This window comes from Furipterus horrens, unplaced genomic scaffold (assembly GCF_987537825.1).
Source record: "Furipterus horrens unplaced genomic scaffold, mFurHor1.1.pri manual_scaffold_10, whole genome shotgun sequence".
Taxonomy (NCBI): Eukaryota; Metazoa; Chordata; class Mammalia; order Chiroptera; family Furipteridae; genus Furipterus; species Furipterus horrens.
This window is the reverse complement of record NW_028327180.1, coordinates 50783526-50808830: the sequence shown is the minus strand read 5'-3', so window position 1 is coordinate 50808830 and position 25305 is coordinate 50783526. Positions and strand designations below refer to the sequence as shown.

At 41.8% G+C, this 25305-nt stretch overlaps 1 protein-coding gene across 5 annotated transcripts; it reads right to left on the bottom strand.

Moving 5' to 3' along the window:
- Positions 1 to 1340: 1340 nt before the first annotated feature.
- Positions 1341 to 20866, bottom strand: NPM2 (nucleophosmin/nucleoplasmin 2). Of its 5 annotated transcripts, none has more exons than XM_090290096.1 (9): positions 20667 to 20866; positions 20295 to 20434; positions 20100 to 20181; positions 19918 to 20003; positions 19680 to 19805; positions 3657 to 3747; positions 2727 to 2902; positions 1714 to 1747; positions 1341 to 1626 (listed from the first exon to the last, which is right to left on the bottom strand). In XM_090290096.1, exons 3-9 carry the CDS (start codon positions 20155 to 20157, stop codon positions 1352 to 1354), a joined length of 846 nt encoding a protein of 281 aa, XP_090146222.1. In that variant the 5' UTR covers positions 20158 to 20181; positions 20295 to 20434; positions 20667 to 20866; the 3' UTR covers positions 1341 to 1351. The 5 variants fall into 5 exon arrangements, with proteins under 5 accessions (XP_090146222.1, XP_090146221.1, XP_090146223.1 ...); XM_090290098.1 differs by lacking the exon at positions 20667 to 20866 and adding an exon at positions 2567 to 2601 and having other exon boundaries at positions 1519 to 1626; positions 20295 to 20548; XM_090290095.1 differs by lacking the exon at positions 20667 to 20866 and having other exon boundaries at positions 20295 to 20547.
- Positions 20867 to 25305: the final 4439 nt, after the last annotated feature.

Sequence of the window (25305 nt, the reverse complement as noted above, 5' to 3'; positions counted from 1 at the left end):
CACTCACTCTCTGTTGCTGCTCCTGGAAGTGTCTCGCCTGCTCCTCCCGTGGCTGCTGCCTCTGAAAAATCTCAGATCTTACTGAATAGCACTTCCCACCCTGGATATTAGCCTGTTTTACTTGCTCCAAAACACTCAAAAGTAACAAATTATGTTGCTGGCTTTTGTGTTGCCACTAGGCTGCAGTTGATGTGAAAGTGAGGAACTGTCCTATCCACCTGTAACCACTGTGGCAGGAAGCCACAGTGACTTCCCACTGCCCGCCTGGAGCCAGACCCAAACTGACGTGCCTTTTTACCCCCTAATTAACCTGAGGTGTGTTAGAGGGTGGACAGGACACCTCATCCCATGGGGAGTGGAAAGCCGGCAGCAGGAACACCAGCCCAAGAGAGTGATGTAGCTGGGTGGGAGCCCCAAGCCTGGGCTGGACTTCTGTGAGGGGCCCAGAGCCCTCCCCCTGGGACCCAGACCCAGGGTCCCAGGAGAGAGGGCAGGGCCGGCTCCCCAGCAGCCCACTTTAGGCTTGGCCTGCAAGGCACTGGGGAAGGGCAGGGAGATGCCAACAGAGGCCCTGCAAGTTTGACCCGAGGTGGAGGCTGACTGTGAGCCACCGTGGGGGAACAGGGGCCTTGTAAGCTGGGGGTAGGGCAGGGGACCTGCACCTCTTTCCAGTCCTCTATTGGCCTCATTCCAACAACTTCCTGAACCTGGTTTTGGTGGCTCTGAGAGTTGCCCTGGGGAAACCCTAGCATAGGAGTTGATAGTGTTCACTAGTCTCCCTGGCCACGTGGCTCAGTTGGTTGGAGCATGTTTCATAGACCAAAAGATCAAGGGTTCAATTCCCGGTCAGGGCACATACCTGTGTCGTGAGGTCCATCCTTGGTCGGGGTGTGTACCAATCGATGTTTCCCTCCCCCCCCCCCCCGCCCCCCGAGCAATGAAAAAATGTCCTTGGGTGAGGCTGAACCAGATGCGGGATTAGCCTGTGCCCTGAGGTCCCAATGGATGCACACCCTCAGGCTTGTCCCACATGGTTGAGGTCCCTCAGTTCTGCACCTAAAAAACAGGACCCGGTGGGGAGCGAGTGTAGACGCAGGAAGACCCACAGCAGCTCTAGCTCCCTCCCTCCCCTAGGGCAGGACGCAGAAGCTGGGTAAGGGGCAGGGACACTTGGTTCTTTCCCCCAAAATGGGTGGTGGGGCGCGCCTGGAGAAGAGGAAGATGCTAGAGCCAGTGGGCAGGGCGTGCTGGGACACGGCCGCCCTCTGCTGGGCACAAGGGCTCACTGCAGCCGGCAACCAGTAGGGCTCTTGGGAAGAGATATGGAAACAAGGTCCAGGCAAAGCAAACTTTATTGTGTCCCTGAGGTTGGGGCTCTTTCCTCCAGGTCCTGCTCAATCTGGAGAGTTGGAGTGGGGGGGCTCTTGTGTTGCTTCCCAGTACATCCATCACATTCAGGCTTAGATGGAGGGGCCCAGGTAGGATGTCCCTGGATCCACGGTGTACCCCACGAAGGCCAACTCTGAGCAGTGGCCGGGCAGGCCCTCCCATGGTCACTGTGGCCAGACCACTCCTGGCTCCTCATTTCTTGTATGTAGGCTTTTTGGCTCTGGGTGTGGCTTTGGCCTATGGAGAGAAGGGAGGGCTCCAGGTCCTGGCAGCTTCCCAGAGACCACCCCATCGCCAGGAGGGCCAGCCCCTCTGTGGACTCACCTTCCTCACAGGGCTCTTGTCTCTCAGGCTGGGTCTTGGGTGGGCAAGGTGTGGGTAGGAGGGTGAGAGAGAGAGAGCTCAGCCTGGTGCCAGCAGCCCCGGCTGCCCAGTGTCCACACCAGGAAGCAGGGGGCTGGGCCCTGGGGAGGGGGGCTACAGACCTCACCTCTCTGCTCCTGCCATGGACCACTCTGACTAGTTTTTGAAACAAGATGTTTTCCTCTTAGGCTTCTACCTGCTTTCTTTTATTAACCACCAGTATTTCCTTTTCATTATAAAAGTAATGTTAATCACATTGCACAAAATATAGCAAATAAAGAACAGGATAAATCCCTTATGTTATTTACCTTACACTAACATTGGCATTTTGGTATATTTCCTCTCAGTGCCTTACTTTGCTTGTTTTCTTCTAACAACATGTGAAGTCAAATGAAAACAATTTAATATCCTGTTATTTTTAATTCCATGAACCTTTCCAGGTTGCTATCTCCTTCAGGTGCTTACATGACAGTCACTGAGAACATGTGACATAATTTAATCTCCTGTTACACTGGTAGACATTTAGAAAGCCTCTATTTAAATAATGCAGTGATGAGTTTCTTAGTGCATATAATTCTCCCATATTTTGGATGGACTCCTTTGGAAAGGAGTTGCCATAAGTGGAGTTAGGTCAGAAGATAAAAAAAGTCTAATGCTTTTCAAAAAGTTTGTGGCCACCAGCTGTGGCAGCACATCATGCCTTCACATGGACACATGTGTGCACACACACGCACATGCCAGGCACACCATACTTTCTAGCACAGTATACCTTTGCCCAAAGAGTTTGGCCAAATTAAGAGATGGGAAGAGTTACCTCATCGTCTCCTCTTCTTTTTCCACCTTCTTTTTCTGGGAACCAAACACAAGTGTCCCTGGGCCGGTTAGGGTGGGGCCTGAGCAGCCTCCATGGTGCCCCTGGTAGGGCTCCTCTGCACGCTCAGCTCAGGAGGCCTCTGCAGGGGCCCTTCCCTCACCTTGCTAACGCTTGCCTGCTTCATGGGCACCAGCCTCTTGCCTGGTCTCACAGGGATCTCCTCTAGGGACACATCCACATCATCATCCTCATCGTCATCATCCTCTTCATCTTCTTCCTCCTCTGGCTGCTGCTCCTCTTCCTCTTCCTCCTCCTCCTCCATGGAGAGGTCTGCGTCTGCAATGCATGCAAAAGGGGCAGGGCCTCTGAGCACAGGGTCTCAGTCTGGCTCTTATCCCATCATCTAGCTTGAGAGGTACCCTGGGGGGTCCCAGCATGGAGGTGAAAGTGTCTGCCTGTCCACCAGGGAGCCCCTCCTGACCTCCCTGACAACGTGGAGGTGAGGCTGAGTGACAGATCCAGGCAGCCCCAGAGGGTGGAGGGAAGGAGCTCTCTGGCTAGGGAGGGGAAGGAGGAGGAGGTGGGCAGGAACCCTGAGCAGCAGCTAAGGCCTTCAGGCCTTATCCTAAGGGAAGTGGCCCCTGCTAGGGTTTGGAGGCAGGAGGGCACCCTGATTAAAGGGTCACAGCTGGACAGTGAACAGGGCCAGTTAAAGGGCTATTAAAAAGAGTCAACAGCATAGTGACTTGCTAGGGTCCATGTAAGACTGCAGCTCTGTCCTTCCCTTGAAGTTAACATTTTAAGTGCATGCTCATACTAGGTGCTGTGCAAACTGCTTTCCCTGAACATCCCATTTACTCCTCACAACTGGTCTTTGAAACTGAAGCCAAATATAGCCCTATCCTTGCATTTGCGGCAAGGGGCTGGGGCCCCAGGGCACGGCACAGTCCGGCTACCTGCAGTGGTGTTGCCTTTGGGGACTTTCTATAATCTTTCCAGAATCCCTCAAGGGCTTGAGTATTCATTATGACGGTGGCCCGTGCTAGGCACTGCACTCTCAGATCTCGCGTGAGTCCAAGCTCAGACTTACCGAAACATTCCTGGCCACTGAGGAACACGGGCCCGGAGCCAGCCCGGAGCTGAAAGGTGACTGGAGGAGAGAGCTCCAGGCCCATCATGACCTGCAGGAGAGGGATGGGGGCAAGAGCAGAGAAGACAGCATCCAGGGCTGCCACCTGGCTGGGGGCTAGCCTTCTGCAGAACACTCACAGCTTATTCCCCAAACCCCAACCACACAAGCTCCATGGGCTCTCTGGACCTGGATTGCTGTGCAATCAGCCCCCAGACCTTGCTTCCGACAGGGCTCAGTCAGAGAAGAATGCGAACCCGAACATCTCATTCTTGCTAAGACTGCAGATGGGCTTTCCTGGGCGGGGGGGGCAACCTTACTGGCCTGGACTAAATTGTGTCTCCCAGATCCTTAGGCTGAAGCCCTGGCCTCGGTGTATCTGGAGAGGAGGCCTTTGGGAGGTGATCAGGGTGGCAGGTGATCAGGGTGAGATGAAGTCAGGAGAGTCATGATGGGACTGGTGTCCTTGTGAAATGAGGCTGGAGAGCCCCGCCCCCGCCCCCTTCCACCACAGGTGAGGACGCAGAGCCAGCTGGCCGATTACAAGCAAGGAAGAGGGCCCTTGCTGAGACCTGCCCAGCCAGCATGCTGGCCTCAGGCAGACTACGACAGGGATCCCGTGAGAAAGGCAGATGCAAATCTGTACATACAGTGTGACTTTTGTCTTATGAGTAATGTGCAAATATGCTTATGAATAAAGGCTGGAAATATATTAAACTGCTAACCATAATTTTCAATGGCTAGTTTAGTATTTCTTTTCTTTATATTTTTCCAGCCATTCCAAAGTTTCTAGAGTAACAATGATACGCATATTTATTGCGTTCCTACCATGTGCCAGGGCCCCCATCAAGTGTTTCACCTGCTATATCTCCTTTAACTTCCCACCCATGAAGGAGGTGCTGTTACGTTACAGAGGAGGAAATTGGGGCTCAGAGAGATTCACTTAAGTTTCTGGTTCAGACAGGGGGCAAATAAGCAAAAACAAACTGCAGTCACGGACACCTGGAAAGGCTGGATAAAATGTAATGCAGTGTTTTCTCTGTGTAGCTGAACAGTAAGGGAGAAAGAAGAATTCCTAGGCATGAATGAAGCCGGCTGCTGTAGCTGCTGAAGGGAAATGCACTTGAAACCAACACACACCTGCAGACAGACCTTGCTTCAGGACAGCAGAGTTGTTGCAAAGCCCACTGCACGGAGGCCAGGACCCTCAGTAAGAAGCCCCAGGGTAAGGCTCGAGAAGAGGGAGCTGAAGAACCCCAAGCCAGCAGCTAGAAACTACACACCACTAGAAAAAGGGGATGGGACTGAGAAGCAGATTGGCAGGTACAGAATAGTCACGGGGATGTGAAGTACAGCATATGGAATATAGAGAATAATGTTGTAATAAATATGCATGGGGCCAGGTGGGCACTTTGTAAAGTATATGATTGTCTAACCACTATGCTGTACACCCAAAATGAACACAAAATAATATTAAATGTCAACTATAATTGAAAAATAAAACTTAAAAAACGGTGGTGGCTTGGGCCATTTTGGAGAATTACTCTATTTTCCTGGGTCTCTCCCAGGTATACTGGAGGTATACATGTTATTAAACTTATGTTTAAAATAAAATTAAGAAAGAAACTACATAGGAAGGTAACAAGGAAATGGGAGTGGCATGGAAGTCTCCTGTGACCTGTCACTTGTATGAAGTCTGCGTTTGCCAGGTGGGGACTGCCAAGCTGAGAAATCCAGATAATATCCTGGCTTGTGATGTTCCTGGGCAAATGGCAGATACAAACCCAAAACTGGTCTCTATTCTTTTCACACAGAATTCTTTTAGAGGAAACAAACCCTGAAGACAATTCGCCATCTACAATTGCTTAACGTACCAGAAGCAAGCCTATGGTCAGCAGAAGACAACAAAATGATTGCTTTATGCAAAATGAAATGCAGATTTATTGCTTTACTCACTCAGTCATTTTGAATGCGATGGCCACACAGTACACGTGCTCACTCAACAGCATCTACCGCCCCCACTGACTAGTACCGTGAAGTCGTCATTGTTCATATATGCGCATCCCAGTCCACTCTCGTTGGCTGTCAGGTTACAACAATGTCGTGCAAACTGTTCTTGTTATATTAACAATGGCTGGACTTTTTCTGGACAGACCTTGTATAAGCATTGAAATAAACTGAACAAATGTTTACAAAGCAGAGTAAGCCTGCTGAAGCAAGAATCTGTCAGTTGGAACACTGCTGTGAGGAAATTACCCAGAGCGCACCACAGGGAGGCAGATTTACAACATATGAAGGAGAAGCTGAGCTGTGGAGGCCAGGGTGAGAAGACCCAACATACATCTCATCAGAGTAGGGGACTGCAGACCATGGGGTCAGTATGCAAAGTGAAAACCACCAAGGGTTTTCCAGAAATGAGCCAACCTACAGATTCTCATATCCAGGAAAACGAAATCCCAAACAGATAAAACATAATACTAATTCTGCACTTGCACATGCCAAGGTGAAATGGTAGATCATAAAAGAAAAGAGATTATCTTAAGATAAACCAGAGAGGGAAGACCAAAAAAAAAAAGGCACCAGAACCAGACAGGCTGAGGATTTCAACATCAAAAACCAGAAGAATAGAATAACATCTCCAAAGTTTTGAGGGAAACTACCTCTCTGCCTAGAATTATTCAGAAACAGTCTATGAAGTGATGAGGGGAAAATATATTTCTAGGCAGAGCCCAAATAAGTTTACTACTGCCAGGCTTACTAAAGGGTATTTCAAGAGGATGGCAATTAAATTGAGAAGGAAGAAGCAGATGCAAGAAGCAGTGGTGAGCGAGCAAATTGGTAAACAAAGAAAAACTTGAAGTATTACCATAAAATTAGATAGTACTGGTAATGACTAGTGTTGAGTGAGTTTAAAACAAGTTGAAGCTAAAATACTATATGAGAACAACATGTAAATGAAGAAGAGGGTAATTAGAAAAGCTCCCTGGATAGTTTGGGAGGAACAAAAACATTAATTTTAGATTTTAATCATGGATGATTGTTAAAAAATTAAGGACAATCCATAAAACTTAGAATGAGACTCTATAGCTCCCAAACCAGTAGGAAGAATAAGGGGGTGGGGGGACTAGTCAATCTAACAAAGACCAAAAAAGGAGAAACAATAAAAAAATAAATAAACGAGCAAGGAAAGTAGGAGCACAAAGTACATGTTATAAATAAATGCAAGCATATTAGCAGGCAAAATAAATATAAACAGATTATACCAGCCAGATAGATTAAAGCAAAGTCTAGCTACATACTGCTTAAAAGATATACACCTAAAACATAAGGTCAGAAATATTGAAGTAAAGAGATGGAAGCATATATCCAGATGCGGCGGAGACTTCCAGTTGGTTATCCAATACCATCCTTCCCTTCTGCCATTATAATAGTGCCCTGATGTTATTCAAATATTATACCCAGCCAAAGACTGTATTCCTCAGTTTCCTCTGCAGTTAGCTATGACCATGTTACTAATATCTGGACCAATGAGTTATAAGCAGAATTTGGTGGGTAGTACTTGTGCAATGACTTCTTTAAAGGTGGACATAGCACTGAGAAAAAGCCCCTTTGGTCTTCACTTGCTTCTTCTTTCCTATTACCATAAATGCAGAAGTGAGGGCTGTAGCTGTAGCAGCCTTCCTGGACTGTAAGGTGATCTTGAGGATGGAAGCTCTGCACTTAGGAGAGGAGAGAGAAAAGAGGAGACTGGACTTTGCTGACCATGGAGACATCTTGCCAGCCCTAGACTGCCCATCTCTGGCCTTTTATGCAAGACAGCGATAAATGTCAAATTTGTTGAAGCCCCTGTGGCTGAGTCTCCACTACTGTAGCTATACCTAATGAAAATGACAACGAAGCTAGTCGTACCATCTGGTGAGTAATATGGATAATGGAGGAGGTTCTGTATGTGTAGGGGTAGGCAACATATGAGAAATCTCTGTACGTTCCTCTCAGTTTTATTATAATCCTAAAATGGCTCTGAGAATAAAAAATAAGAAATGAGCTAGTTGTATTTTTTGGATTAGATTTGGTATCAAGCAACAGAAAACTCAGTAAGAGTAGCTTACACAAGCTAGAAAGAGGCTTGTGTCTTTGTCATATAAACTAAGTCCGGTTGTGAGCAGCTGTGGGTATACTCCTCCCCAATCACCAGGGATCCAGGTTCTGTGTACTGTGTTGCTTCCCATCCTCAATATGTGGTCTCTGCCTTCTGGCCAGATGGCTGCTCAGATTCTAGCCATCACATCCATATTCCAGCCAGCAGGAAGGAGAAAGAGACAAGAAACTATCACATTGCAGATGGAGCAGATACCACTTCTGCTTGTAGTCCATTGGCCAGAACTTCCTGGCCATGACTAATGAAGAAGGAATATAGTTTTTATTCTCAGTAGCCTTGTGACCAGTTAAAAGTCATGCATTCTACTATTAAAGAATAAAGGAATAATAGATATTGAGGGACAACTGAAAAATTAATGTCATATGATTTAGGCTTTAATTCAATAAGTACTTTAGGAATAAAGATGGCTACTACATTTGGTTGGTAAAAAATTAGTCTACAAGGAAGGTAATTCTGTAAGTTATATGCACTAACAACACAATGTAAACGTACCTAAAATTGTGGCTACAAGAATCAAGACAACGTGGTGTTAGAGGCATACCTATAGATCAATGGAACAGAAGACCTAGAAATAGGCTCACACAAATATGTGCAACTGATTTTTGACAAAGGTGCAAAATCAGTTAAATGGAGGAAGGATAGCTTTTTTTCAGCAAATGGTGCTCAAGCAATTAGACGTCCACAGGCAACGAAATCAACCTTGACTGAAATCTCACAGCTTCTACAACAAGGAACTCAAAATGGATCATGGATTTAAATATAAAACATAAAACTGTGAGACTTCTGCACAAAAGAAATAGGCCATCTTCCTGATCTCAGACTAGGCAAAATGGACCTCATCAAAATTAAAAACTTCTGTTCTCGAAAAGCTCATGTGAAGAGGATGAAAAGATAAGTTACAGATTGAGGAGAAAATATTTATAAACCATATATTTGACAAAGGAGTAGTGTCTAGGATCTAGAAAGAATTAGCAAAACTCAACTCTAAGAAAACAAACAATCCAGTTAGAAAATGGGCCAAAGCCAAGACCAGGCATTTTTCTGAATATACAAGTGACAAATAAACACAGGAAAACATGTTTGACCTCATTAGTGATCAGGAAATTCAAATACATAACAGAATGGCTAAAATAAGAAAGAAAAAGTGACAAACTGAAATGTCAGTGAAAATGCAGAGAAACTCGACCACTTATGCATTGCAGGTAGAAATGTGAAATGGTACAGTCACTTTAGAAAACAGCATGACAGTTTAAGAAACTAAATGTGCAGCTACCATATGAAAGAGAAATCACATGCCTGGGCATTTATCCCAAAGAAATTAAAACTTACACTCACACAAAGATCTTTATACAAAGGTTCCTAGCAGCTTTATTCATAATACTTCCATGCTGGATCAACCCAACTGTTCCACAGATGAATGGTGGAGCTGTGGTATATCTATACCATGGCATACTACTCAGCAATAAAAAGAATTCACACCACAGCTTGGATGAATTTCCAGGGAATTATGCTGAGCGGAAAAAAGTAAGTTCCAAAAAGGTTACATATGTATGAGTCTACTCCTGCAACAAAATTTTAGAAAATGGAGACAGACCAGTAGTTGCCAGGGGTTTGAGGTGGGGGAGAGAGGAGGGGGTAGGTGGGTGAGTAGGTGGAGGAGGGTGTAGTTACACAAGGGATCCCTGTGGCGTTTAAACTGTTTGGTATCTTGCTGTGGTGGTGGGTATATGAACTTAGGTGATAAAATTGTGTAGAACAAGAGCCCTAGACTATCTCAGTGTCAATATTCTGGTTTCCATATTATTTTATAGTTTTGCAAAATGTTACCATTGGGGAAAAGTGGGAAAAATGTACAAGGATCTCTCTGTCTTATTTCTTACAGCTGAAAGTGCATCTACAATTATCCATAAAAATTCAATTAAAAACATATATGAAGAAAACAATAAAATTATAAGAATCCACAGAAAATCCACACACCTAATAAGTAATTTTAACATATTTCTTTTGATAATTGATAGATCAGGGAGACAAAAATATATAGATTTGAACACAATTAATAGGCTTGATTTAATGGACACACATAGAATTCTATAATGCTACCATGCAACAGGCCAGAATTCAAGTTTCAACAAATACCAAAGAACTGATATATATATCACATTTTCTGTTGCAACTACATTGAGAAAAAGAGTGACAACTCAACCCACCCATATGTTTGAAAATTTAAAAATTCTAAGTAATTAATATATCAAATAAATCATAATGACATTAAAAAATATTTAAAATGAAATAAAGTGAAAATACCACAAAACACAAATTGAGAGCTGCAGCTAAAGAAACATCCTTAGGGAACTTCTAGCCTAGATGGAGGTGTAGGTAGACACACTTTGCCTCCTTGTACAATAAAAAGAAGGTACAGCTACCTCAAAACAAAAAACAACTACAACTACCATAAAATTAAATTCATGGAAGTCCAACAAACAAAGATATAAATAAGTAATACTCATCCAGACAGGTAGAAGGGGTGGAGCCAGGGAGCCAGGGCAGAGAGAACATGGTGTGGTAGTGGCGGCGGCTGGCAGAAAGAGCAGTCACAAGTTATAAAAGCCTTGAGGGACACCTGGGGAGTGATTCTAGTCCCAGACCAGACTGCACAGCTCACAGTTCCAGCACAAGGAAAATAAAGCCTCATTGCTTCTGGCTGTAAAAACAAGTGGGGGCTGGGGTGGTGGAAAAAACTGCCCATCTCTCAGGGGAATCTGTTTAGACGTTCCCACAGTCCTAGAATCTCTGCAAACCCACCCACTCTAGGAACCATCAGCACCAGGGCAACAGCTAGAGGGGCACTGGTTGCATATGGGAAGCTGGTGAATTGACTGGAAAAGGGGCAAGTGAAGAACAAGCAATACTGTTCCCTCTCTGACCCCTCCACCACATACAGCGACACAACATGGTGAAATGGGTTGCCCTGTACTGACAAATATCTAAGGCTCCGCCCCTTACAATGTAACAGGTGCAACAGCTCTACCTAAGACACAGAGGAAAACACAGGAGGTTGTCAAGCTGAGGAGACAGAGAAATATGACCCAAAATGGGGAGCAGATCAAGGCTCCAGAGGGAAAACTACGTGAGGAGGAGACAGCCAACCAAACAGATACAGACCTCAAAACACTGGTGATAAAGATGCTCACAGATATGATTGAGTATGGCAAACACATAAGGGAATAAGTAAAAGCTATACTAAGTGAAACAAAGGAAAATCCACATGAAACCAATGGTGAAGGAAGGAAGCTGGGGTTCAAATAAACCATCTGGAACATAAGGAAGAAATAAACAGTCAACCAGTACAGAATGAAGAAACAAGAATTGCAAAAAATGAGGAGAGGCTTAGGAACCTCTGGGATAACTTTAAACGTACCAACATCCAAATCATAGGGGTGCCAGAAGGAGAAGAGGAAGAGCAAGGAATTGAAAAATTATTTGAAAAAATAATGAAAGAAAACTTCCCTAATTTGGTGAAGGAAATAGACATACAAGTCCAGGAAGCACAGAGAGACCCAAACAAGCTAGACCCAAAGAGGACCACACCAAGACACATCATAATTAAAATGCCAAAGGTTAAAGATAAAGAGAGAATCTTAAAAGCAGCAAGAGAAAAGAAGAGAGTTACCTACAAAGGAGTTCTCATAAGACTGTCAGCTGATTTCTCAAAAGAAACTTTTCAGGCAAGAAGGGACTGGCAAGAAGTATTCAAGGTGATGAAAAGCAAGGACCTACAACCAAGATTACTCTACCCAGCAAAGCTATAATTTAGAATGTAAGGGCAGATAAAGTGATTCCCAGACAAGGTAAAGCTAAAGGAGTTCATCACCACCAAGCCATTATTATATGAAATGTTAAAGGGACACATTTAAGAAAAAAAAAATCAAAACTATGATCAGTATAATGACAACAAACTCACAACTATCAACAAGTGAACCTAAAAAATGAAAACAAACTAAGCAAACAACTAGAACAGGAACAGATATGAAGATGATATGGAGGGTTGTCTGTGGGGAAGGGGAAGGAGGAGAATGGGGAAAAACTTGTTGGGGTCAAGAAGCATAACTAATAGGTTCAAAATATACAGGAGAATGTTAAGAAGAGTAAAGTAAATGGAGAAGTCAAAGAAGTTATATGCACGACCCATGGACATAAACTAATGGGGGGAATTGCTGGAGGGAAGGGGGGACAGACGAGGGCAAAGGGGAAAAACCTGGGACAACTGTAACAGCATAATCAATAAAATACACTTAAAAAAATCATCCTTAGAGGGAAATTTATGGTATTTAAAGTAAATAAAATTTACTTGGAAAAAATAAGCTGGAACATGCATGGGCTAAATATCTAACTCAGGAAGTAAAAAAAGCAGCAAAGAAAGTGGAAAATACCAGGTAACAAGAGAAATTAATAAAATAGAAAATAAGGAAGTAATAGAAACACCAATGAAACCAAAAGCTGGTTCTCTGGTGAAAAAAACAAACAAACCAAAAACATCCATACTAATCTCCAGTGATTGAAATAAGCAGGGAGCGGAGAGAAAAGATAATAAACAATACTGGGAATTTAAAAAAAGAAGGATATATGTAATAGCAGATATAGTAGTGATTAAAACAATTATCAGCAAATAGCATAAACAACATTTTGAAAAAAAAAAGAAAACTTGGAAGAGACATTTGGTTCAGGTCAAATAAATTAGAGGGACTGAATTTACCTTTGAACTTGGAAAGACTAAGAGACCAAACATAATATAGGAAAAATGGCTCTCAAGACATTAGACATCAGTCAAGGAAGAACAGTAATCCCTAAGAGTGGGACACAAATGGGATGAGCCCTGTGATGTCCAAACTTCCTTCCTAGACAATGAAGGGAGAGGGAGACACAGGCAGAGTTCAGTGATCTCGCTGAATGGAGAAAATGGAACTGGGAACTTGGGGAAGCCAAGGTACCTGGAGTTCACAGACAAGAATACAGGTGAGGGGAGAGCTACAAAAACAGGAACTCCAGAGACGTGGAAAAAGCACCCCTTGAATGTTCAGCCCAGTAGTAATCAGCACATGCATGTGAAGAAACTACTTGCAGCTGGGGAAGAACCCCCATAGGGTCAGAGATAGTGCCTGTTTCCAACATCAAGAGTGGAAAATCTCCTAACTTATGGACCACCTGTTGGAGGACTACAAAGGGTCTGGCCATGGTAGTTATGTGGGGAAATGAACTAGACTGACCTCAGCTTTAGTCCTGCCAAACAGAGCTTAAACACAAGACCCAAGGGATCAAATGGTATTTAAGTAATTTGACTACATCCTAGAATAAAACTATAAAAATATCCAGAATTCAACAAGATAAAATTCATGTCTAGCATCAAATTAAAAATTACCAGACATGCAAAGAAACAGGAAGTCACAACTCATAATAAAAAAATTCAATCAAAACTGACATAAATAACAGAATTAGTAGACAAGAATGTTAAAATAATTATTATGACTGTAGTCCACATGTTTAAGAAACTAGATGTAAACAAATTAGCCATGAGGATGTAAAGTATAGCACAGGGAATACAGTATTCCCTCACTTATCGTGGGTATTATGTTCTAGACTCCCCCGCGATAGGCGAAAATTCATAAAATTAGGAACCTTACATTTATTTTAGTATTTATATATATTTTAAGGCTTTATAAACCCATTCTCACACACTTATAAACTGTTCCCAGTCCCTTATTAACCTTTCCCACTCCCTTATTAACCTTTTCCACACTTTTATAAACACTACTTATGTTCTTAAACATATTCTACGCTCTAAAACCTATGTAACTTTAACAACATACATACAATATACAGTACCACAAAATCCCATGATATAGTGAAAAATCTGCGATAATTAACTAATATTTTTTAAAATCCCGCAATAGAGTGAGGCTGCAATAAGGGAACCATGATATAGAGAGGGACTACTGTATAGCCAATAATATTGTAATAACAATATATGGGGCCAGGGGGGTACTGGCGATATCGGAGAGATGACTTTGTAAAGGATATAAATGTGTAACCACTATCCTGTACACCTGAAACTAATACAAAATAATATTGAATGTCAACTGTAATTGAAAAACAAAATTAAAGGAACTAGAGGTAAGATTGAAAATGTATCAGACATGATTCAAAATTTCTAGAGATGAAAACTACAATATCTGAGATGATAATATACTGATAAGATTAACAGCAAATTAGATACTGCAGAAGAAAACAATAATAACATTAAATAAAGACTATCCAAAATGAAATAAGTAGAGAAAAAGTACTTTTAGAAAATGGACAGAGCATCATCAACAAACTTTGGGACAACTCATCTCCAATAGAGATAAGAAAGAAAGGGAGAGTAGAAAAAATATTTGAAGAAATAATGGCCAAAAAATTTCCAAATTTGGTGAAAACAATAAGCCCACATATCTAAGAATTCAATGAGCTCTTTAAGCATTTCATAATCTAATTACCTAAAACCAGCAGTAAGGAGAAAAATCTTAAAAGCAGCCAGAGGAAAATAGACATTACATACACAGGAAGAAAGACAAAGATGCTAGTAGATATCTCCAAATTATGCAAGCTATGTTTAGAGAAATCTAGCAATGTTTTTCAAGTGTTGAAAGAGAAAAAACCCCCCACCTCAACCTGGAGTTTTTAACCCAGTGAAAATACCTTTCAAAACTATAGTGAAATAAGGACTTTTCATACAAAAGCTGAAAGAATTCATCACAAGTAGACCTGCATTACAAGAAATGTTTAAGTCCTTCCAGCAGAAGAAAAATGATACCAAATGGAAAGCTGTATCTACACAAAGGCATGAAGAGCGCTGGAAATGGTAAATATAAAAAATTTCACTCTAATTCCTAATCTTTTAAAAATAAAATGTGTTTAAAGCAAAGACAATAACAGTGTAGTGTGGGATTTATAGCATATGTAGAAACAAAAGTTATTACAACAACAATACAAAGGAGGGGAACTGAGACACAAAGTGTCTGTAATGAGATATTCATATCATACATGAAGTGGTGTAATAGTATTTGAATATGGACTGTTGTAAGTTAAAGGTGCATATTGAATCTCTAGTGCAACCACTAAAAAATAACGAAGAGATGAGGTATAAGCCAACAGTAGAAATGAAAATGTAATTATAAAAAAAAATTAATCCAAAAGAAGACAGGAAGAAAAATTGTAGCACAGATGGGACAAATAAAAAAACAAACAGCCAGATGATAGATTTAAACCGAACCTTGTTGGTAATTATAGTAAATGTTAATGGTTTAAATACTCTAATTAAAAGGCAAGGATTATCAGTCTGAATAGCAAAACAAGACTCAGTTATATAGTATCTAGAAGAAATCTATTTTATACATAAAGATACAGAGATTAAAATTAAAATAATTTAAAAAATAGGAAAAAATATCACACAAACACTAATGAAAAGAGAGCTACATTGACCATATTAATCAGACTAAGTAGACTTTAGAATGTCTACCAGGGCTAAAGAGAGACATTTCATAATGATAAAGGGATCAATTAACCAAGAGGATACAGCCATCTTAGAAATGTATGTGCCTAATGGGAGCTTCAAAATATATAAAGCAAAAGCTGATAACTGAAAGGAGAAATAGACAAACCACAATTATTGTTGAAGACTACAGCATTCTTCTTTCAGTAATTAATAGATGAAGTAGACAGATAACGAGAAAGAATATAGAAGACTCCACCAAACTACCAACCAACTTGACATTTATAGAGCAACACACCCAACAAAAGAACACACCTTCCTCAAGTGTAAATGAAATATTCACCAAGATATAACATACTATGACTCATAAAACAAGTCATAACACAGTCTAGACTGAAATCATATAGAGCATATTATCGGAACCACAATGGAATTAAACTAGAAATCAATGAAAGAGTCTTAGAAAATCCCCATTACTTGGCAAAAATTTTTAAATGATTTTATTTATTTATTTTTAGAGAGAGGGAAAGGGAGGGAAAAAGAGAAAGAAAGAACCATCTATGTGAGAGAGAAACAATGAAGGCTTGTTTCTCTCCCCTACCAGGGACCAAACCTGCAACCTAGGCATGTGCCATGACCAGGAATCAAACAGGTGATGTTTCATTTTGCGGAGCAACATCCAACCAACTGAGCCACACTGGTCAGGGCTAAAGCTGTATTTCTTTTAAAGATGGAAACATAGATGTATTTAGCACTTTTTTTTTTTCAATTACAGTTTACATTCAGTATTATTTTGTATTAGTTTCAGGTATACAGCAAAGTGGTTAGACAATCATGTACTTTACAACTCTCCCTGGCCGGTGTGGCTCAGTTGGTTGGAGATTATCCCTTAATCAAAAGGTTATGGGTTCAATTCCAGGTCAGGGCATATACCTGGGTTGTGGGTTCAGTCCCTGGTCTGGGCATGTACAATCCCTGGCCTGGACCATGTATGGGGAGCAACCAATTTATGCTTCTCTCTTGCATTGATGCTTCTCTCTCCCCCTTCCTCTCTCTGTAAAAAGTAATGAGAAAATGTCCTTGGGTAGATAAATAATAATAATAATAATAATAAAGAACTACAACTCAATAAAAATAAGTCAATTTAAAAATGGGCAAAATAGCCCGGGCTGGTATGACTCAGTGGATTGAGTGCTGGCCTGCAAACCAAAGGGTTGCCAGTTCGATTCCCATCAGGACACATGCCTGGGATTCGGGCTAGGTCCCCAGTTGGGGGTGCATGAGAGGCAACCATACACTGATTTTTCTCTCCCTCTCTTTCTCCCTCCCTTCCCCTTTCTCTAAAAATAAATAATCTTTAAAAAAATAAAGAAACAAAAATGAGCAAAATATCTAAACAGGCATTTTGCAAAAGATATACAAATGACCAAAAGAAGCAAAAAAAAAAAAAAAAAAAAAAAATGGTTAGCATCACCAGTCATTAAGGAAATGTAAATAAAGATCACAATGAGATGCCACTACATAGGCATTAGAATGGCTAACATTAAGATTGACAATGCAAAGTGTTAGTGAGGATGTGGAGCAACTATAATTCTCGTGCATTGCTGGTATGATGCAATTTGGAAAACAGTTTGGCAGTTTTGTACAAAGTTTAACATACATTTGCTATATGATACAGCAATTCCACCCCTAGGTATTTAGTCAAGAGGAATGAAAAAATATGTCCATACTGTCCATACAAATACTTACACTTAAATGTTCATAGCAGCTTTATTCATAATAGTATAAAAGTAGAAACTACCCAAATGTGCATTAATAAGTGAATGAATAAACAATCTTTATATATGTATATATTCATAGAATAGAGTATTACTCAGATATAAGAAAGAGCACATTATTATCTTGCCAATAACAAAGAATAATGTTTTTGAGATTTATCCAAGTGGAAAAAGCTGGGCACAGAGATGTCGTATTGCATGCTTCTGTTTAAAGGAAATTCTAAAGAAGTTAAGACTCTAGTGGCAGAAAGTGGATCACTGGTTGCAGAGGCAGTGAGGTGGCAGGGCTGATTGAGAAGAGGCTTGATTGTGGTAGTGGCTACACAAGTATATACGTTTATCAAATGTATCAAGGTGTACACTGAACATTGGTGAGTCTTGTTCTAAATTACATCTTAATAGAGCTGGTAAAAAACTGACTCAAAGGAAAAAAAAATCTCAGCAGGTCAAAAAACTATTAAATAAGTCACAATAACTTAAAACCAAACCAGTCCCACACAATGTTTGCTTCTTTACTCACTCCTTCGTTGTAGAGGGGTCCTGCTGCATACCAGACACTATTATGCAGGCAGTGTGGATAATGCAGCAAAGAAAACAGGCCAAGTCCCAGTCCTTGCTCTCTTGGAGCTTATATTGTGGTTAAGGAGAAAATACAAAATGAAGGCGTGCCAGGGATGGGCCCGATGCAGGGAAAAGTGATTCTGTGTTGGGGAGCCAGAGTGGATGCTCTGGGTGGCCAGGGAAGACCTCTTCCATGAGATGACACTGGAACAAAGACAAGATGCAAGTGGGGGACAGGTGTGTCCCTGACACAGGGAATAAGAAATGTGAGGACTCCAAGGAAGGGAACTGGGAATTTTCAAGATACAGTCAGGGAAGCCAGTGTGGTTGAGCAGCGTCAGGGAGGGGAGAACAGCACGGGTGGTCAGAGAGGCTGCTGAGGGCTGGAAGTGGGAAGCCATTGGCCTAAGCAGAGAAGCAACACAGCCTAACTTTTGTTTAACAGCATCAGTCTGTCAGCTGTGTATAGAATAGAGCAGAGGTTGGGAAACTTTTTCTGTAAAGAGCCAGAGGGTAAATATTTTAGGTTTGTAAACCATATGGTCTCTGTGGAGAATACTCAACTTTGCTGTTGCTGAATGAAAACAGCCATGGATAATATGTAAATGAAGGAGTGTGGCTGTGTTTCAATAAAACTTTATTTAAAAAAAAACAGGCAGTTGGCTGGATTTAACCCTGTAGAGTTTGTCAACCCCTGGACTAGACTATAGGAACTAAGGATTAGTGCAGGTGGACCAGTTAGGAGGGCCTGCAATAAAATTGAGCAAGAAGTGGTGGTCATCTAGGCCAGGGTGTAGCAGGGAGATGTTGAATGGTAGTCAGGTTGGGATTTGCTGGCGGATCTGATACACGATGTTGCAGAAGGAGGTTTTGTCCTGATTGGAGAAACAACTGTTTACTGGGAGAGGACCAGTTGGGGGTAGGGAAAGAGATTATAGATAAAAATCAAAAATTTGGATTTACATTTGTGGAGCCTAGGTTATCTCTTAACATATTCAGTTTAACAGAGGAGGTGGGGCACAAGAGAGAGGTTGGGTTTACAGAAATAAATGGCAGAGTATTCATTTTATAGAGATGGTCTTTAAAACTATGGGGACGAATGAGATCTAGGGGGATCTCATAGACAGAAAAAAATAGGTTTCCCAGATTTTCAAAGAGATAATCCTAGCCTTCGGTTCAGTGTTCCACCACAGAGAACATTCCATCCCCTGGTTCATGAGGCTAGCATGCCTTGATACCTAGATAAAGAATTTATAGGCCAACCTCATTCATGAGTATATAAAATTTTAAAAAGTCTTAATATATTAATAAAGCAAATTTAGAAGTAGTGTTTATTTCAGAATTGCAAAGTTGGCTGAATATTATTCTATTAATATAACTTACCACTTAACACATTAAAGAAGAACTGAAGATCATTTGAATAGAAAAGTATTTAATAACCATTTATGATTAAAAAGAAGAAAACTCAATTCTAAAAGCAGAGTAGGGCTGATGGGGACTTCCTGAAGCTAACAAAGGGTGCCTACCAAACCTGTTGTACTTAATGGAGAAACCTTAGATGCATTCCTTTAGAAAGAAAGCAAGACTGAAACAGCAGCATCTACCATTATTGTTTTATCTGATTATCATACTGGAGGTCCTAGCCAGGGTAGTAGGATTTTTTAAAAAGACACAGCAACTGCCATTATTCACAATGATGACTTGCATAGAAAACTCAAGAGATAAGTTATTAGAAGTAACAATTTTTGAATATGCACTGATTTAGAAGAGAAGTCGCTTAATTTACCCAAGGTCTCACAGCTAGTAAAGGGTGGGCTGGGATGGAAGCAGGACTGAGTCTGGGCCTTTAGTCAGGGGCTACATCACCTCCCTGACACCCTGTCCCGGCAGGATGGCCACCCCCATGCCCACCCACGGTGGTCCCAGTAGGCAGAGCTCTGGGCCAGCGGGGAGAGGCTCACCGTGGGCAGGACTGAGGCTTGCAGCGAGGCAACGGTGACAGGCTTTGGCCTCTTGTCCTCCTGGCTTGCAGGGAGCAGGATATCCACGAGGTTCATCTCCTCTTTGGCTTTCTCCCCCAGGCAAATCTGAGATGGTGGACAACAGCAGGGCACCTCATCACCCAGGGCCGGAGACGCCCCCTGCTCCTTCCTCTCTAGCAGTCTGAGTCCCTGCTCCCCGCCTTGGGGCGACACCCACCGTACTGAGCAACACCTTACAGTTCTGCTTCCCTTCCTTCTGCGGTTTGAAGGTCCAGGTCCTCTTCTCCTGGTTTAGCTCACAGCCTGGGAGGGAGGGTCGGGCAGGGTCAGGGGAGGCACCCCTCCTCCAGGCAGTCTTCACCCCGGGGAAGCGCCGCCGGCGTCTGGGTGCTCACTCACCCCAAAGCGTGGCTGTCACGGCCCTGTCGGCTGTGCTGCTGGCGCCGCTGCGGTTCATGGCGCGAGGGGAGCTAGCGCTGCGCTGTGGAGCGGCCGGTGAGGCGAGGCTGTACTCGGGAAGGGACCAGGCCCGGCCACCCGCTGCCCGCCCCGCACCTGGGGAGGCACACGCGGTGCCCTCCGGGTCTCACTCACCCCGGGCCCGACTGCCCTTACGGCGGCTGCTCGGCAGGTGTGGGTTCCGCCCTGGACCCGTCCTCTGAGCACTCCCTCTGGGCTCTCACGCCAGCCTCATCCCGCCTCCCCCGGGCTGCCCTCCGCAGCTGTTATGAGGCCTGCGAGGAGCACGGGTGGTGTCTCATCAGCCCTAAGGAGGGGCCCTTCTCTCTCGCCCCGCCTGCCATTCCTTCCTCCTGTGTGTCTCAGAAGCACCTGGCGCCTGTTAAAACGCACGTGCTACAGGCCCCACCGCCAGTTTCCCATTGAGCAGGTGCGGCTGGGACCAAGCGCGTTCGTACTTCTAACCGTCCCCAGGTGGTGCGGGTCCGGAACCACACGGTGACTTACGGGCATTTACCGGGGTCTGCCGCGCCAGGCTGCCCAACTTGGACAGGTTTTGTCCCCAGGAGGAAGCAGCAACATTCGCACTTCTTTATGCTCATCGCCTTTCTTCCCTCCTTTCCCTCTCCCTGAGTGAGGGTCCCAGGACTGTAGTCCCCAGAGAGCAGAGCCCTGTTTCCAGAAGGATGGTTTGTCCCGTGGCCAGGAAGGGGTGGGCATGAGGCAGGTGACCGCGGAGGCGGGTGCAGCAGCTGGTGAGGAGTCGACAGTGACAGTGAAATGTCTTTACCAAGGCCAGTCATGTAACCAATAGCAGTGCAGAGTCAGAAACAACCAGGGCTCTTTGTCCTCGCATCCTCATCCTGCACTCCCCTTCTGGAAGCTTCTCACCCACATGTAAGATTCTCTGATTCTCAACAAAGGTGCAAAGGTATTCAGCCAGGAAAGGACAGTCTTTTCCACAAGCAGTACTGGAGGGTATAACTGGATAGTTCTCTCTGGAACCCTGACTTGAGCTTGTGCTAAGCAGGAATCAGCTTTTTTTCCCCATTTCTTTTTACATGTCAACTTTATTGAAAAATAATTTACATACAAAAATGAACTCATTTGAAGTGTATAATTAGATGAATTTTGACAAATGTACACACCTGTGTAGTCATTGCCACAGTCATTCCCCCAAATTTTCTTGTTTCTTTTGCAGTCAATCTCCTCCCCTTATTAATGACTAATTGGTATTGGGCAAATGCCAGCTTTCTGACACTATAGATTAACATCGATTCTAGAATTTCACACTACAAGTAGAATCATAGGGTCTTTTTGTCTGCCCTCTTTTGCTGGACAAATGTGTTTGGGACTTTTTTGTCCATATTGTTGCTTGTATGTTTTTTTTTTTTCTTGTTTATTGATGAGCAGTATTCCACAATTTGTATACCCAGTCACTTGCTGGTCAGCTGTCAACTTGTGTCAACTTGGCTAGGCTATTGTAACCAATTACTCAGTCAAACACTAATGTAGGTGTGTCTGTAAAGGTATTTTGTAGACGTGCTTAACATCTACAATTGGTTGCCTTTATGCAAATATTGGACCTGATTCAATCAGTTCAAAGGCCATAAAAGCAGATACTGAGATTTCCCTGAAGTTCTGTGGACTGCAGCTTCAGCTCCTGCCGGAGAGCTTTCTGATGACCTGCCCTATGGATTTTAGACTTGCCTAACCAGCCCTCATAACTGCATAAACCAATTCCTTGTAATACATGCCTGATTGATACACCTGTTGATGGATATTTGGGTAGTCCAGGTTTAGATTATTCTAAAAAAATCCTATAAATATTTGAGAGAAAGTCTTTGCATGGACTATGTTTTACTTTTCTTTGGATAAATACCTAGGAGTGGAATTGCTGGATCATTTGGTAAGCATACACTAAATTTTATGTGAGACTATGAAACTACTTTCCTGTACATTTCACATTTCTACCAGCAATGTATGAGAATTCCAATTGCTCTACTTCATCAACACTTGGAACTGTCAGTGTTTCTAATTTTAGCCATTCTTTTTTCCCCTTTCTTCCTTCCCTTTTATTTTTATTATTGATATTCTATTACAGTTGTCCCAATTTTTCCGTTTGCCATTCTCTACCCAGCACCCCCCCACCCCCCAGTTCCCACAGTCAATCCTCACACCATTGTCCATCTCCATGGGTCATTCATAGATGTTCTTTGACTAGTCCCTTCCCCTTCTTTCCGTCATTGTTCCCCTTCCCACTCCCTCTGGCTGCTATCAGTCTGTTCCATGTTTCCATGCCTCTGGCTCTATTTTACTAATTAATTTATTTTGTTCATTAGATTCCTCTTATAAGTGAAATGATATGGTATTTGTCTTTCACCAACTGGCTTATTTCACTTAGCTTAATATTCTCCAGTTCCATCCATGCTGTCTCAAATGGTTGGAGTTCTTTTTTTCTGCTATGTAGTATTCCATTGTGTAAATGTACCAGTTTTTTGATCCACTCATCTACTGATGGGCACTTAGGCTGTTTCCAGCACTTGGCTATTGTAAATAGTGCTGCTATGAACATAGGGGTGCATAAGTTCTTTTGAATTGGTGTTTTGGGATTCTTAGGGTATATTCCCAGCAGTGGAATCGCTGGGTCAACAAACAGTTCCATTTTTAATTTTTTGAGGAAATTCCATACTGCTTTTTACCAGTCTGCATTCCCACCAACAGTGCACTAGGGTTCCCTTTTCTCCACATCCTCACCAGCACTTGTTGTTTGTTGATTTACTAATGATAGTCATTCTGACTGGTCTGAGGTGATATCTCATTGTGGTTTTAATTTGCATCTCTGATGGCTAGTGATGTTGAGCATCTTTTCATATGCCTATGGGCCATCTGTATGTCCTCCTTGGAGAAGTGTCTATTCAGGTCCTTTGCCCATTTTTTGATTGGATTGTTTGTCTTTCTGGTGTTGAGTCAAATGAGTTCTTTATATATTTTGGAGATTAAACTATTGTCCAATGTGTCATTGGCAAATATGTTCTCCCATGCAGTCAGTTCCCTCTTCATTTTGATGAAGGTTTCTTTAGCCACGCAGAAGCTTTATAATTTGATGTAGTCCCATTTGTTATTTTTTTCCTTTATTTCCCTTGCCCTAGAAGATGTATCAGCAAAAATATTGCTACATGGGATATTTGAAATTTTAGTACCTATGTTTTCCGCTCGGACTTTTATGGTATCACAACTTATATTTAAGTCTTTTATCCATTTTGAGTTTATTCTGTTGTATGGTAAAAGTTGGTGGTCTAGTTTAATTTTTTGCATGTACAGTCCAGTTCTCCCACCATTTATTGAAGAGACTATTTTTACTCCATTGTATGCTCCTGCACCCTGTGTCAAATATAAACTGGCCATAGAAACATGGGTTTATTTCTGGGCTCTCTATTCTGTTCCATTGAGCTATGTGTCTATTCTTATGCCAGTAAACAGTACCAGGCTGTTTTGATCACAGTGGCATTGTAGTATAGTTTTATATCAGGTATTGTGATCCCTCTGAATTTTAGCCATTCTAGTGGAGGTATATAGTGATCTCTTCTGTTTTTTATTTGATTGTAAGTGATGTTGAGTATCTTTTCAAGTGCTTATTACTTATTTGTGTATCTTCTTTTGCAAAATGCCTAATCAAATGTATTGTCCGTTTTTAAATTGAGTTATTCTTATTGAGTTGTAGGGGTTCTTTATATATCTTGGATACCCATTTTGTGTCAATATATATATATATATATGTGTGTGTATATATATATGTGTGTGTGTGTATATATATATTCCATATATTTTTAATTCCCGTGTATAGCTTGTCTTTTCATTTAAAAAATGGCAGTTTTAAAGAGCAGAAATGTAAAAATTCAATGAAATCCAATATTTTTTTCTTTTCTGGCTTGTGCTTTTGATGTTTTAAGAAATATTTGCTTAACTTAAGGTTGTGAAAATTTTCTTCTAGAAGTCTTGTAGTTTTAGCTTTGACTTTTCCAGCAGTAATTCATTTGAAGTTAATTATTGTGATGGTGTTAGGCAAGGGTCAAGGTTAAAATTTTCCACCTAAGTAGACATCCACTTTTTCTAGCACCATTTTTGGAAAAAGACTATCCTTTTTCTACTGAATTACCTTGGTACTTCTGTTAAAAATCAATTAACTATATATGTCAGTCTATTCCTGGACTTTATATGTTCCATTAATCTGTCTACCCTCATGACATTACCACACGGTTTTGATTACAGTAGCATAATAGTAAACCTTAGAAATCAGGTAATAGAGTTCTCCAACTGCTCTTTTAAAAAAGGTTTTGGCTACTCCAGATTCTTTTCATTTTAATAAAAACTTTAGAATCAGCTTGTCAATTTCTACAAAAAAGCCTTTGGAGATTTTTATTAGGATTTTGTTGAATGTATAGTTCAGTTTGGGGAGAAATGACATCACAGTTTGGAGTCATTCCAATCCATGAACATGTTATAATCTCTCCAGTTATTTAGATCTTTAAATTTTTTCCTCAGCAATTTCTTACAAATTTTAGTGTACAGGTCTGTACATGTTTTGTTAAATTTATTCCTATGTTTTTCATGTTTTGGGATGCTATAGCAAATAGTGTATTTAAAAATTTCATACCTAATAGTTTATTTTTAGTATCTAGAACTACAGTTGGTTTTGTATATTGATCTTGTATTCTGTGACTTTGCTAAATTCTCTTATTAGTCCCAATAGCTTTTTTTGTATCCGAAATAATGATATCTGGGAATAAAGACAGTTTCACTTCTTCCTTTTTGATCTGTGTACCTTTTATATCGTTTTTGTGCCTATTTGTTCTGGTGAAGACCTCAGGTACAATGTTGAACAAAAGTGGTAAGAGTGGGAAACATTCGGTTTTTCATCTTTAAGTATGCAGTTGGAAGTTTTTTCTAGATGTCTTTTCAAACGGTTAAGAATGTTTCTACCAAAGAAACCCTTTTTTCCCCTAATGTGGGACACTGAAAAATTAATACCTGCCTGTTGTCATCTAGTGGTTATGGATTGAATGATGCCTTTTAAACGTGTTGCCAAATCTGTTGCCCCCAGAATACAACCCTGTTAAACCAAGCATGCCGTTGTCTGGGGACA